This window comes from Eretmochelys imbricata, chromosome 1 (genome assembly GCF_965152235.1).
Source record: "Eretmochelys imbricata isolate rEreImb1 chromosome 1, rEreImb1.hap1, whole genome shotgun sequence".
Taxonomy (NCBI): Eukaryota; Metazoa; Chordata; order Testudines; family Cheloniidae; genus Eretmochelys; species Eretmochelys imbricata.
In genome coordinates this window covers 313,315,659-313,330,583 of record NC_135572.1, presented here as the reverse complement: position 1 = coordinate 313,330,583, position 14,925 = coordinate 313,315,659, and the positions used below count along the sequence as shown (strand labels likewise).

At 44.3% G+C, this 14,925-nt stretch overlaps 1 protein-coding gene across 6 annotated transcripts in view; it reads right to left on the bottom strand.

The window, feature by feature from the left end:
* Positions 1 to 14,110: 14,110 nt before the first annotated feature.
* ST7 (suppression of tumorigenicity 7) overlaps positions 14,111 to 14,925 on the bottom strand; it is a 234,325-nt gene continuing 233,510 nt past the window's right edge. For all 6 annotated transcript variants that reach the window (XM_077834297.1, XM_077834288.1, XM_077834319.1 and 3 more), the window contains one exon: positions 14,111 to 14,439. In XM_077834297.1, coding sequence (XP_077690423.1) covers positions 14,344 to 14,439 — 96 coding nt within the window. In that variant the 3' untranslated portion in view covers positions 14,111 to 14,343. The remainder of the gene's footprint in view (positions 14,440 to 14,925) is intronic.

Sequence of the window (14,925 nt, the reverse complement as noted above, 5' to 3'; positions counted from 1 at the left end):
GCAAAAACCTAAGTGCCTGAGGAATTTTTACGCTGAAAACATAGGTGCTGAGTGAGTTTAGGCACCTAGAGGGTTCGGCAGAAGACACGCAGAAGTTTTGTGGATTGCAATGGTGCCTTAAAAAATGGAATTTAAGTGCTTAAACCTGGGGGTTAGCTGTACAAGTATCTTTGTGGCTCCAGGCCATAGTGGTTTAAAACATCAATTTAATGAAGACTTTCAGCTTTTCTATGAGGTAGGTGAGTATTACAGTATCTTTTCAAAGATGGAGAAGCTGAAGCCCAGAGGGATTAAGTGACTAGGCCAAAGCCAAACAAGTCAGTGGCAGGGCCAAAACTAGAACTGAGGAGGCCTAATTTCCCGCTTCCCTTGTGGTGTGGCAGCACAAAGGGGGCTTAAACAGCCCTATTAGAATGTCCCCATTGCAGGATGGGTTCAGTCATAGAATCATAGAATATCAGGGTTGGAAGGGACCTCAGGAGGTCATCTAGTCCAACCCCCTGCTCAAAGCAGGACCAAGCCCCCACTAAATCATCCCAGCCAGGGCTTTGTCAAGCCTGACCTTAAAAACCTCAAAGGAAGGAGATTCCACCACCTCCCTAGGTAACACATTCCAGTGCTTCACCACCCTCCTAGTGAAAAAGTTTTTTCTAATATCCAACCTAAACCTCCCCCACTGAAACTTGAGACCATTACTCCTTGTTCTGTCATGTGATACCACTGAGAACAGTCTAGATCCATCCTCTTTGGAACCCCCTTTCAGTAGTTGAAAGCAGCTATCAAATCCCTCCTCATTCTTCTCTTCTGCAAACTAAACAATCCCAGTTCTCTCAGCCTCTCCTAATAAGTCATGTGTTCCAGTCCCCTAATCATTTTTGTTGCCCTCCGCTGGACGCTTTCCAATTTTTCCACATCCTTGTAGTGTGGGGCCCAAAACTGGACACAGTACTCCAGATGAGGCTTCACCAATGTCGAATAGAGGGGAATGATCATGTCCCTCGATCTGCTGGTAATCCCCCTACCTATACAGCCCAAAATGCCGTTAGCCTTCTTGGCAACAAGGGCACACTGTTGACTCATATCCAGCTTCTCGTCCACTGTAACCCGTAGATCCTTTTCTGCAGAACTGCTGCCGAGCCATTCGGTCCCTAGTCTGTAGCGGTGCATTGGATTCTTCTCTCCTAAGTGCAGGACTGTGCACTTGTCTTTGTTGAACCTCATCAGATTTCTTTTGGCCCAATCCTCTAATTTGTCTAGGTCCCTCTGTATCCTATCCCTACCCTCCAGCATATCTACCACTCCTCCCAATTTAGTGTCATCTGCAAACTTGCTGAGAGTGCAGTCCACGCCATGCTCCAGATCATTAATGAAGATATTGAGCAAACCGGCCCCAGGACCGACCCTTGGGGCACTCCACTTGATACCGGCTGCCAACTAGACATGGAGCCATTGATCACTACTTGATGATCTAGCCAGCTTTCTACCCACCTTATAGTCCATTCTTCAGCCCATACTTCTTTAACTTGCTGGCAAGAATACTATGGGAGACCACATCAAAAACTTTGCTGAAGTCAAGGAACAACACGTCCACTGCTTTCCCCTCATCCGCAGAGCCAGTTATCTCGTCATAGAAGGCAATTAGATTAGTCAGGCATGACTTGCCCTTGGTGCATTTTCAGGGTATTTACATGAAAAACAGCTCACACTGAACTTCTTCTGGAAGTGGCATGTTTCTGTGTCTTCCTCCAGGAAAGAGCTCTTCACAGCATTTGCCCTTTTCGGTGGGGGAGGGGTACTGGTGACACAAACGTTGCTGAGAGAGGCACTTCATTGACAGCTGGTTGATTAGAAAAGCAATCGTGAGTTCAGACAGATGAGATATTTGGGTGACATCAGTTGTCTCCATTATGCCCTTCAAGATCAGTCAGCCTGAAGCAGTGCCCCAGGTGTGCAGACGCTGCACAGCAGCCACATTGTGCCACAAATATTAAATAAAAAAGCAGCATACGCATGTCATCTGCAGTTTTGGCTCTTTGGTTTGTTGCCTTGATGCATGGGGTTAAAGCAGAGGACAGGGATGAGCTGGACTCTGGATTTCAGCCATCTGAGGTAGGCCATCGTGAACAGAATTCAAGAGAGGGAAATGAAATCATCCCCGAGGGTATGGAACAGATTTAGCTTCATGTTTATTCATGAAGAAGAACCAGCTGTCCCAAGACAGACATTTTAATTTCTGAAAAATCTGCTAGAAAATATGTCAGCTTGTGCAAAAGGTTGTGCGGGTTTTATTTAGTTATTTAAAATATGCAGCCTATGCTCTGGGAAAAGTACCTATTCTTCTGAAGCATGGAATATCAGGCGCTGCTAGCCAACAGCTGTCTGAGACCCTTCTGGACATGCAAATATTTTGGAATTATTTTCTAAAAAACAAACACAACCTCGCCCCCCCCTCCCACCCACCTCCCACTAGAATAATTAGGGCATGGCTTTGTTTCATGAGAAGCCTCAATAAAGGGCATCAGTGTCTCTTAACTGGAGGGGAGGGGAAAAGAGCAGCCTTTAAAAAGGGACGGAGTTATTTTACATGGCAGTTAAATGATTGTACACTGCGCTATGTCCACGGTATTCCTGCTCCTTCCCTGAAAATGGCAGCAGCCATTTCAATAGCTCATTTCTGTCACTCAGAACATGCACTTCTTCTTCAATGCTTAGCCAGTCGGCCAGAGCAACTGTTCGCTATTTGGTCCATTCCTGTGCGGCCACAGGGGCTTGATGGTGCCAAGAGTCCAACATCAGAACAGATTTGATGCACCCGTGTAATAGAGGGGTCTGTCTCGGGGCCATCTCCAGCTCTCGGTTGACGGAATTTTATCCCGGCTGTTACAAGTCATCCGGAGAATGGCGTTCGCTGGCACATTTTGCGGCATTCTGGTGACATGTCCAAAAAGCATAATATGCCATCTGTGGACTATGTGTCCCGTAGTCTGTAAACCAGAGTGACCGTAAACCTCTCAGTTATGAATGAAGTGTTCCACTTTATGCCCAATATACAATGTTGGCAGTTTGTGTGGAAAGCCTCCAGCTTTGCCCAGTCCAAGTGGCATAATGTCTGTGTTTTGTATGGCAGTAAGCTGAGTATACAGCTCGAATAGATCTGAACTTGGCTGTCTTGCCAAGATGATGTCGATTCCATATTCGTTGTAAATGACCCATGTCAGATGCAGCTATTCACTGGCTCATCTTTTTAGCCCTGCTGGCTGTCAAATGAAAAAAAAAATCAGTCAACATGACAGTAGCTTCACCTGTAGTACCTCCCCCTCCCCCTCCGGCCACGCTCTCTCTCTCTCTCTCTCTCGCTCTCTCGCTCACAGATATATCTAAGCAGGTTTTCAGGGCCATTTAAAATAGCTCCCATTAAAAGTAACACCTCGTAAGGATGATGTCAGCCATTTCTGGTCACCCAGGCTCTGAGTGCTGCAACTCTCAGAAAGCCCTGATATGCTGCCCTTTAAGGAGAGGAAGTGTTTGTAAGGCGGTTCGGGCACAAGCATATTCGGTGGAACTTTCAGCATTTACAGAGAAACAGTTCTGGGCTTAGGTCAGGCGATCAGTCCCCACATCTCATACAGACTTCCTGGGTGATTTTGAGCAAATCCAGTTAACCCCCAGCTCTCTTGATTTTATACTCTGTATAAAGGGTTAACTACACTCTGCCTGTCTAAAGTCCTCCTGCAGTGTCAACTGGATAAAGTCTTTGTTCTGGTTTAAAACTGTTCTGCTATGTTCTGTTAATCAGTAGCTACAGAAGGATAGAAATGTAGGGCTGGAAGGGCCCTCAGTGGTCATCCCCTCTGGCCCCCTTGCTGAGGCAGGATTACATCCCAGAGGGGGTTGCAATTGATGTTGATAAAGTGGTTCTCTTGTAGGGAGTGAAGCACTTTGGGATCCTACTAGATGAAAGCTGTTGTAAGGCATTATCACTGTTCATGAAAGTATATGGTTGTAATGGACTGAGTTGTTCTATAGAAGTCACTGATGTAGAGGGACATCACAGGAAACACTATTCCTGGATTTCACTCGATAATTATTTATGGTCATGCAAACTAAGATTTTGCTAAAAAGAACAAAACCTCATTGAGGCCCATGGCTGAATTTTTTCCCCATGAACAACAGGCTAAGTTCCTTATAGGGGATATTACCCTCAGGCAGTAGGTGACGGTCACAGATGGAGACAGAAAAGCAGGCTTCATGGATGAGTCCAGTCCTATGTGTTCGTATATTTGTCTAGTTCAACTGATGGACTTGCATTCTGCTATAGTTCAGATCTGAAAAACGACAGTGTCGCATGGGCAGTGACCACAATCATTTGTTTTGGAAGCTGGTTTACGCCACCAGATTACATGCCTATTCCTTAACAATGGGTTCCTATGTGAGATCTTCCCACCTTTCACTGCTGCTTTATTAAAGAAATGAAACTAACTGTGTTTCAGGTTTTCTCCTCCACTGTTTTGGTTGTGTCCTTCTGTATTATGTTTGGTCCCCTTGGCAGGTGGCAAGCTGGAAGGAAACTGAGAGTTAAGTCTGCCACAGCATCAATTGCAGCACATATGCTCATCCATAGGGAAGCCTCACACTGCAATTCTGCCTTCACTGCAAATTTCCTTTCCTTGTCAGTTTTTATCAAAATGTTAAACTTTAAACACAGTGGTTGAGTTGTGTGGCTAACTCCTCCCATTGCCTTTGTAGCCCTCCCCGCAGTGTGTTCATTTTCTTAGGCTTCTGTAATGCTAGTGTAGCGCCTACTACCATTGGTCCATTGCAACACCATAATGGCATCCCTGGACCTTTGCACTGAAATCATTTCCCCCATCAGAACACACAGTGGAATAGGACAGAAATGAAATCCCTGGATATCTTAATTTCATAGTGGGCTTGACCCTACTCTAATTGAAGTTGATGGGAGTTTTGTCATTAACTTCAATGTGAGCAGAATCAGGCCCCGTGTTATTACTAAGGGACAATATTCCAAACTGAAGGCAACGTTAGCAAAGGAAAAATATGTCTGCTTTTTGTTTATGCTATAGATGGCTAAAGAAGGCCTCAGTGTTTTTTCATTTTTATGCATCCAATGAAGTGAGCTGTAGCTCATGAAAGCTTATGCTCAAATAAATTGGTTAGTCTCTAAGGTGCCACTAGTACTTCTTTTCTTAAGGCCAAAAAAAGTGATTCCCCCCTCCCCGCCCCAGCCTTAATAATCAGTTGTATTGAATAATAGAGCTGGGAAGTGATTTTTATGCACACTATTTAAAAAGCTGTGTGGTGGTGTGGATTGTTGTTTTTATTAATACCTCTTAACTCAAATGACCAACACCCCATTACAAGAAAAGAAGCCCTTATTAAAGGTATAAACACTCAATCCTTCAAGCAGAATTGTCAAAGCGCAATCTATATCTCTGGGATCCTCAACACATTCGCAAGACCCAGATACTGTCAGATTGGACAATTCTGATCTTGTTAGGCAGTTTCTCCCACTTTATTTGTCATTTCAAAATGATGTTACATTTAATTTATAGTGAGTTAAAACAATACAAAGCTGCTTTTGTTGAAGAGTAGAATACAATCCCATTAATGTTGTGTCTGAGAAAAAAGCACCCCTAAATATCTTGAGGAGACAAAAATATTAAGCCATAGGCATCTTATTCAATAAAAAACAATTCAGAGATGTTAACATCAGAAGCAGTTTCCTAATTTCCAGAATGAGCATCTCTGTGTTAAGCCAGGATGTCAGAAAAGCCTTCTATCGTCATAATCAAAGAACCTGGACTGCTTTTAGTCTGAGTAAGCGTAACTTCACAAGAAAAACATCAGTGGCAGAAAAGATTAAAATGATAGTCTCAGCCCTAGACAAAAGAAACTCCTTTTATCACCTTGAGTAGCATTAGCAATGTTTAGCGGTATAATGAAATTAAATATTTTTTGGATAATGTCCATCACTCATTACTGGTTGTATGGGATGTGAATGTTAAAATATACTAGCAACAGAACCCTATAAAGACATTTTTTGGGTAACCTAAAATTTCTCAGCTGAAAGGGAAGCCTCAAATTCTTTTGAAGCATTTAAGGATATGTTTACACTACGAAATTAGGTTGAATTTATAGAAGTCGGTTTTTTAGAAATCATTTTTATATAGTCGATTGTGTGTGTCCCCACACAAAGTGCTCTAAATGCATTAACTCAGCGGAGTGCTTCCACAGGACGGAGGCTAGCGTCGACTTCCGGAGCGTTGCACTGTGGATAGCTATCCCACAGTTCCCGCAGTCTCCGCCGCCCACTGGAATTCTGGGTTGAGATCCCAATGCCTAATGGGGCAAAAATATTGTAGTGGGTGGTTCTGGGTACATATTGTCAGGCCTTCCCTCTTTCCATGAAAGCAACGGCAGACAATCGTTTTGCACCGTTTTTCCTGGGTTACCTGTGCAGACGCCATACCACGGCAAGCATGGAGCCCACTCAGCTCACTGTCACTGTACATCTCCTGGGTGCTGGCAGATGTGGTACTGAATTGCTACACAGCAGCACCTCATTGCCTTGTGGCGGCAGACAGTGCAATAGTCATGATAACCATCGTCATCATGTCCTAGGTGCTCTTGGCCGCCTCAGTAAGGTCGGTCAGGAGCGCCTAGGCAGACATGGGCGCAGGGACTGAAATAGGAGTGACTCGACCAGGTCATTCTCTTTAGTCCTGCCGGCAGTTCTATTGCACCATCTTCTGGCGAGCAGGCAGGAGATGAGGATGGCTAGCAGTCCTACTGCACCGTCTGCTGCCAGCCAAAGATGTAAAAGATAGATGGAGTGGATCAAAACAAGAAATAGACCAGATTTGTTTTGTATTCATTTGCTCCCCCTCCCTTCCTCTGTGAAATCAACAGCCAACAATCATTGCGGTGAGGTCTGTCAGGGCACTTTGAAAAGTTTAATGGAGATTCAGTCCTGCCTGGAACACGAGACGGAGGGATAGCTCAGTGGGCTGAGCATTGGCCTGCTCAACCCAGCGTTTTGAGTTCAATCCTTGAGGGTGGCCATTCTGTGTGACAGTTGTTTTTGTTTCTCCTTGATGTAAAGCCACTCCCTTTGTTGATTTTAATTCCCTGTAAGCCAACCCTGTAAACCATATCGTCAGTCGCCTCTCCCTCTGTCAGAGCAACAGCAGACAATCGTTCCGCACCTTTTTTCCATGCAGACGCCATACCATGGCAAGCATGGAGCCTGCTCAGATCACTTTGGCAATTTGGAGCACATTAAACACCATGTGCATTATCCAGCAGTATATGCAGCACCAGAACCTGCCAAAGTGAAACCAGGCGAGTAGGCGACGTCAGCGCGGTGACAAGAGTGATGAGGACATGGACACAGACTTCTCTCAAAGCACGGGCCCTGGCAATGTGGGCATCATGGTGCTAATGGGGCAGGTTCATGCTGTGGAACGCCGATTCTGGGCCCAGGAAACAAGCACAGAGTGGTGGGACCGCATAGTGTTGCAGGTCTGGGATGATTCCCAGTGGCTGCGAAAATTTCGCATGCATAAGGGCACTTTCATGGAACTTTGTGACTTGCTTTCGCCTGCCCTGAAGCACCAGAATACCAAGATGAGAACAGCCCTCACAGTTGAGAAGCGAGTGGCAATAGCCCTGTGGAAGCTTACAACGCCAGACAGCTACCGGTCAGTCGGGAATCAATTTGGAGTGGGCAAATCTACTGTGGGGGCTGCTATGATGCAAGTAGCCAACGCAATCAAAGATATGCTGATATCAAGGGTAGTGAGTCTGGGAAATGTGCAGGTCATAGTGGATGGCTTTGCTGCAATGGGATTCCCTAACTGTGATGGGGCCATAGACAGAACCCATATCCTTATCTTGGCACCGGAGCAGCAAGCCGGCTAGTACATAAACTGCAAGGGGTACTTTTCAATAGCGCTGCAAGCACTGGTGGATCACAAGGGACATTTCACCAACATCAACGTGGGATGGCCGGGAAAGGTACATGACACTCGCATCTTCAGGAGCTCTGGTCTGTTTCAAAAGCTGCAGGAAGGGACTTTCTTCACAGACCAGAAAATAACCGGTGGGGATGTTGAAATGCCTATAGTTATCTTTGGGGACCCAGCCTACCCCTTAATGCCATGGGTCATGAAGCCATACACAGGCACCCTGGACAGTAGTCAGGAGCTGTTCAGCTACAGGCTGAGCAAGTGCAGAATGGTGGTAGAATGTGCATTTGGATGTTTAAAAGTGTGCTGGTGCAGTTTACTGACTCGCTTAGACCTCAGCGAAAGCAATATTCTCATTGTTATTACTGTGTGCTGTGTGCTCCACAATATCCGTGAGAGTAAGGGGGAGACTTTTATGGCAGGGTGGGAGGTTGAGGCAAATTGCCTGGCCCCTGGTTATGCACAACCAGACACCAGGGCAGTTAGAAGAGCATAGGAGTGCGCGGTGTGCATCAGAGAAGCTTTGAAAACCAGTTTCATGACTGGACGGGCTACGGTGTGAAAGTTCTGTTTGTTTCTCCTTGATGAAACCTGCCCCCGCTTGGTTCACTCTACTTCCTTGTAAGCTAACCACCCTCCCCTCCCCCTTTCAATCACCGCTTACAGAGCCAATAAAGTCATTGTTGCTTCACATTCATGCATTCTTTATTTATTCATTGCACAAATAGGGGGATAACTGCCAAGGTAGCCCGGGAGGGGTGGTGGAGGAGGGAAGAACTGGGTGGGGGTGGAGGAGGGAAGGACAAGGCCACACAGCACTTTAAAACTTTAAAACTTATTGAATGCCAGCCTTCTGTTGCTTGGGCAATCCTCTGGGGTGGAGTGGCTGAGTGGCCAGAGGCCCCCCCACTGCGTTCTTGGGCATCGGGGTGAGGAGGCTATGGAACTTGGGGCGGAGGGCGGTTGGTTACACAGGGGCTGTAGCAGCAGTCTGTGCTCCAGCTGCCTTTCCTGCAGCTCAACCATATGCTAGAGCATATTAGTTTGATCCTCCAGAAGTCTCAGCATTGAATCCTGCCTCCTCTCATCATAAAAAGGTACACTCACCAGAGGTTCCTTCTCCACCTGGCGGGTCCAGGAGGCAGGCTTGGGTGGGTTCGGGGGGGTACTGGTTCCAGGTCCAGGGTGAGAAATAGTTCCTGGCTGTCGGGAAAACCGGTTTCTCCGCTTGCTTGCTGTGAGCTATCTACAACCTCATCATCCTCGTCCCCAAAACCTGCTTCCGTGTTGCCTCCCTCTCCATTGATGGAGTCAAAGCACATGGTTGGGGTAGTGGTGGCTGCACCCCCTAAAATGGCATGCAGCTCATCATAGAAGTGGCACGTTTTGGGCATTGACCCAGGGCGCTGTTTGCCTCTCTGGTTTTCTGGTAGGCTTGCCTCAGCTCCTTAAGTTTCACGCGGCACTTCTTCGGGTCCCTGTTATGGCCTCTGTCCTTCATGCCCTGGGAGATTTTGACAAATGTTTTGGCATTTTGAAAACTGGAACACAGTTCTGATAGCACAGATTCCTCTCCCCATACAGCAATCAGATCCCATACCTCCTGTTCAGTCCATGCTGGAGCTCTTTTGCAATTATGGGACTCCATCATGGTCATCTCTGCTGATGAGCTCTGCATGGTCACCTCTGCTGATGAGCTCTGCAGCTTGCCATGCTGGCCAAACAGGAAATGAAATTCAAAAGTTCGCGGGCCTTTTCCTGTCTACCTGGCCAGTGCATCTGAGCTGAGAGTGCTGTCCAGAGCGGTCACAATGGAGCACTCTGGGATAGCTCTCGGAGGCTAATACTGTCGAATTGCGGCCACACTACCCCAAATTCGACCCGGCAAGGCCGATTTCAGCGCTAATCCCCTTTTTGAGGGTGGAGTAAAGCAAGTGATTTTAAGAGCCCGGTAAGTTGAAAAAAAGGGCTTCGTCATGTGGATGGGTGCAGGGTTAAATTCGACCTCAACTCCTAGTGTAGACCAGGGCTAAGACAAATATTTGTCTGAAAAGGCTAATAATTTACACTATAATTTGCTGTTTTATGGTGCATTTCATTGTAGTATCTTTGCACACTGCAAACATTTTGTGTAAATGTGTGTATTTATATATGCCTTTATGCTAATTATAATTTGGTGATCCGAAATATTGTCATTGTAACAGCTTTTCATTTCTTTGAAAGTTTGGCTATATTTAAATTTAGTCTGAGAGGCTGTTGAGCTGGCTAGAGTAAATAATGCAAAGCCTACCCTGTCCTTTACATTAAAGGGGCATTAAGATTGTGACATAATGCTGCTCCCCCAAACCAGAAAAACCAGAAAGGTAGCCTTCAGGTAGTCACACTTCGCCATCTTAGTTACAAATTACTTCCATTGAGAGGTATATCAAGCTGTGCTGTCTTAAAAAAAATTCCTTCCTTCAGCTGTCTCTGTGTGTGTTTGTGCATATAAACTGTATGGTTACTGTAATTCTTCTAGGTTTCTTCATTTTTATTGGCTGGGTAGATTTGTTCATTCTTTTGTTAAGTGTGTGGGAGTATTTAGTGCAAGGATGCCATGGTGGCATTCACACAGATACCATGGCAGTCATCCATATTACACGTATGCTGCACAGTTTTGTGTCTTTAATTGTCTAAAGGATTGTCACAAAATTACAATGAAATATGCATTGGTAACAAGCAGATTGTAAATTAATAGGGAGGAAATGCCCAATTCATTCTGGACCTATTAACTGGATATTTATTTTATGTAATACAATTTATTTTGCTAGAGCACATACTTAGCTGGCCCAGTGACAGAAGACAAACAGCCCTCAGCGAGTGTCCTAGAAGCTGCTTTTTAAAGCAAGTCAGTGATAAATTAAAACAAGAGAGCCCAATGGTGTGACCTCATAACAGCCATACTGGGGCAGACCAAAGGTCCATCTAGCCCAGTATCCTGTCTTCCGACAGTGGCCAATGCCAGGTGCCCCAGAGGGAATGAACAGAACATGTAATCATCATGTGATCCATCCCATATCCCATTCCCAGCTTCTGGCAAACAGAGGCTAGGGACACCATCCTGGCTAACAGCCATTGATGGACCTATCCTCCATGAACTTACCTAGTTCTTTTTTGAACCCTGTTATAATCTTGGCCTTTACAACATCCTCTGGCAAAGAGTTCCACAGACTGACTACGTGTTGTATGAAAAAAATACTTCCTTTTGTTTGTTTTAAACCTGCTGCCTACTACTTTCATTTGGTGAGCCCCCTAGATCTCGTGTTATGAGAAGGAGTAAATAACACTTCCTTATTTACTTTCTCCACAGGTCATGATTGTATAGCCCTCTATCATATCCCCCCTAGTTGTCTCTTTTTACAAGCTGAAAAGTCCCAGTCTTATTAATCTCTCCTTATATGGCAGCCAGTCCACACCCCTTAATCATTTTTGTTGCCCTTTTTTTGAACCTTTTCCAATTCCAATATATCTTTTTTGAGACAGGCCAATCACATCTGCACAGTTTGCTTTAAGTGTAATGCTGGTGCTTCTTTTGAGTACCATGTTTGCGGTAAAGTGGGGGGGGGAGAAATAAGATTTAACTATGTTCATGTCTCCTGCTATTGGCTTCATCAGTTTGTCACCTTTTCTTTATCCCAACTACTACAGCGAGCGTTCTGTCTTCACGCATTGATTTCCTCCCTGGTAAATAAAACCTTTCTATAGTTAATCAGGGCCATTCAGCTGGGTGATATTTTTTGAAAAAATTGTAACCTTTCGGTGCATGTTTGAATGTAGATAAATTTAATCGACATATAGCAGCAGCAATGTGCCACTTTAATCTTGGGGAAGATTTTGAGAAGCTAACAGCTGCCCACCCAATGTACAATGACTCTCAAAGTATGTTCTGTGCTTCCCTGCCTCATGGAATTCAAGTGAAGGGTAGAAGATGATGGCAGCTGCGCTGCTTGGAAAAAAAAAAATCACTTTTATTATTCTAGGGCCCAAGGACAACTTATAGACCCTAATATAAAAAAAAGCAGTGTGAATCCTCTGCAATTCCCACTACATATAGGTTCAATAACCACACACACAAAGGGGTGATGTAAGCCCAGTAATTAAAAAAAAATGTCCAGAGACCATGCAGAGCTCTTGAACACTAGGGCAGGTTCCTGCTCAAGATCGACTCATGATGGTATGTATTTAAAGTGAAAGTGTAATTGCAACATCATCATTTTCCTTGGACTTGCCCTGGTGTGTAACAAGCAGAAATAGATGGACTACCTTTGGGGTGGCTTATTAGAGGGGGAGATGTCTGCTTAATATTGTACTGCAATTGGAGTGGATTCATTTGAAAAAAGAAAAGAAATAAAACTCAGGAGCTTAACCATGACACTATCCAAAGACTGATGGGGGGAGGAAGGGGTGTTCAGTGTAATTGAGAGTTCATACAGAGTTTAGCATTATATACATAATCTGAAGGGGAAATGCTGTTGGGTCTTGACTTAGTGTGCTGCAGGCGTGGCTGGGGAGTGAATACGAAGGGTCTCTAACCCGCCCAGCGCATGCCTATGCAGGGACAATTTAGGATAAGTACCTAGCACTTCACTGAGCACAAGGCTAAGCTAACACCCCAAGCAATCCTCCATAACCTAAGCTGTCTTGGAAGCATGGCCAGTTCCATGGGTCCCCCTGCATGTTGGCTGCTTTGGGTGGGGGGAGTACACTGCTCCTCTTTGGAGCAGTCGGAAGGCATGCTGCAGTGTGGAGCACTCCCCAAACAGGGTGGTTCAAAGATCCTCTGAGTGCTACCACATCATTCTTCCCTTCTGCTTCCCCCCACTCCCCGTCCCCCATTTATATGGCCCAGTGCAGTAAGGACAGGATTTTACCATTACTGAGGAGGCCCAGGTAGGATGGGAGTGTTTTTCCTAAAATTTTAACTTGAGAATATTAAAACAGTAAAGCACAGAAGTGTAGATTCTTTAATAATCCTGTCATCAGGCCAAATCACAGTTACCTTCAGTTAACAGCTAATATGAGCAGTGGGAATTTGAGGAATCTAAATGTTAGTAACTATTAATGGCTGCATTTTGCTATATTGTTACCTTTCAATATCACACAGAGGTGTAGACAAGAAAAGTTGAGGTCTCAGGAACATGAAAGGTAGCGATGCATGTGTAGGGTTGCATATTTCATTTGCATTAGTTCATCTTAGCGTCAGGCTCTTGGTGAGGAAGCCCTAGAGTTTATAACTGACCTGCTGTATTAGCAGGAGTGCTCTGTTGAAGATGGCTCATTACATTGTTACCAGAGTGAATGGGTTAAAATTTGAATTTGGCTAAATTTGTCAAAGCTCTTGGATAAGATATTAAAGATCTATGAACTGATGTAAAACTCCACCCCTTGACATTTACTAGACTAGTACATATGTTCATTTTTCCCAGCATAAAATGGTACTTATTTTATAACATCTGTGTTTAACACTGTATAGAGATAAGACACAGGACTTTCTTTTCATGCTTGCACGGTGTTTTCAAGTACCAATAATGCAGTGAGAACACAGTACAAAACTCCCCAAAAGCATGTTGCTCCACAACAGAATGACTAACCATTACATGTATGTTTCTCACTGTCTTCCACCACTAATTGTGGAGTGCTCTCCTGCAGCCAGCTAATACATCAAAAAGATTTTGAAGGTGCTTGACTGTATGGACAGAAAACTAAAACTGGAAAAGCCGCAGTAATGAAATCTGGAAATTGGGATTGAGTTTTCAGAGATGTGGACTAAGGGTGAAATCCAGTCCTGTGCACAGGGCCAGAAGAAGTCCAATGCACCATTTAAGCTCAATATTGAGAGCTTAAGAAGTAAGTGGTCCATAAGCATTGTGTGGGGTTTCTGCACATGGGTGAGTTTTGCCTTAATTAAACTCTATAGGAGAAGATAGTGATAGCATAGCTTTTAAAAAGTAACTAGTACTGTTTCATTATTTGAACAGAAAGTCAAGCTGTATTTGAGCTGAAATGGATGCATCATGGATTTTCAGGGACATAAAGTACCTTCTGGTGGTCGAAGAAATCGAAAAATAACTCCTCTGCAATGCTGCAATACACAAAAGTTTATTTTTAAGATCTTTTTCTTTTCTGAAAGCAAAATATGATAAAACCTAACAGCAATGTATTTTGTACAACAGAAACAGTTTTTATATAAGAACAGACAATCCATGAAGAGTTTTTAAGTCTTAGAACTGTTTCCCTTTTTTATCATGCTTTCTTGTGGTCAACAAAAAGTTGTCACAGAAGACGTCATGGCAGTTAATCAGTGTGGCGTTTTCCCTCAGATCCTCGTCAGCTGGTGCCACAGACTGGAGGGCAGGATACTTTCTACTTTTTCCATCACAAAATTTAAAGGGGCGAAGAGAGTGCTGAGAAACTGCAAAGAAATCAGATAAACAGGTAGATCAAAATCATGGAGACAACAGACTATGACACAATACTGTGCAGTTGAGGTGTTGTAGACCCTCCTCAAGAAATTCCTCTGGGTGACACTAATTGAATAATTTGTTTTTAAAGTCTTTAGGCCCAGTTTTGCCCTTAGATGTACATTGTCCATTTCTCAGTTTTGTAGTAAATAAAGCAAGTATTCCATTTTTCATAGATATTACTAACGAGTTAATGCACAATAAAGGCATAAATCTAGAATCTTAGATCCATGCCCGGATACAAGTCACTGTAGGCTTGATCCAAAACCCACTGAAGTAAAAAGGAATCTCTTGTATAAGGGCACAAACAGGCACATACAACTAACCACGGGAACACAATTTTGCCTTCAGAATTAGACCCATAATGGTTAAATATTATCAAAGCATATTCAGGCCCCCTTGGCTCTCTGTTCTAGAATTTATCTTGACTTGATCTT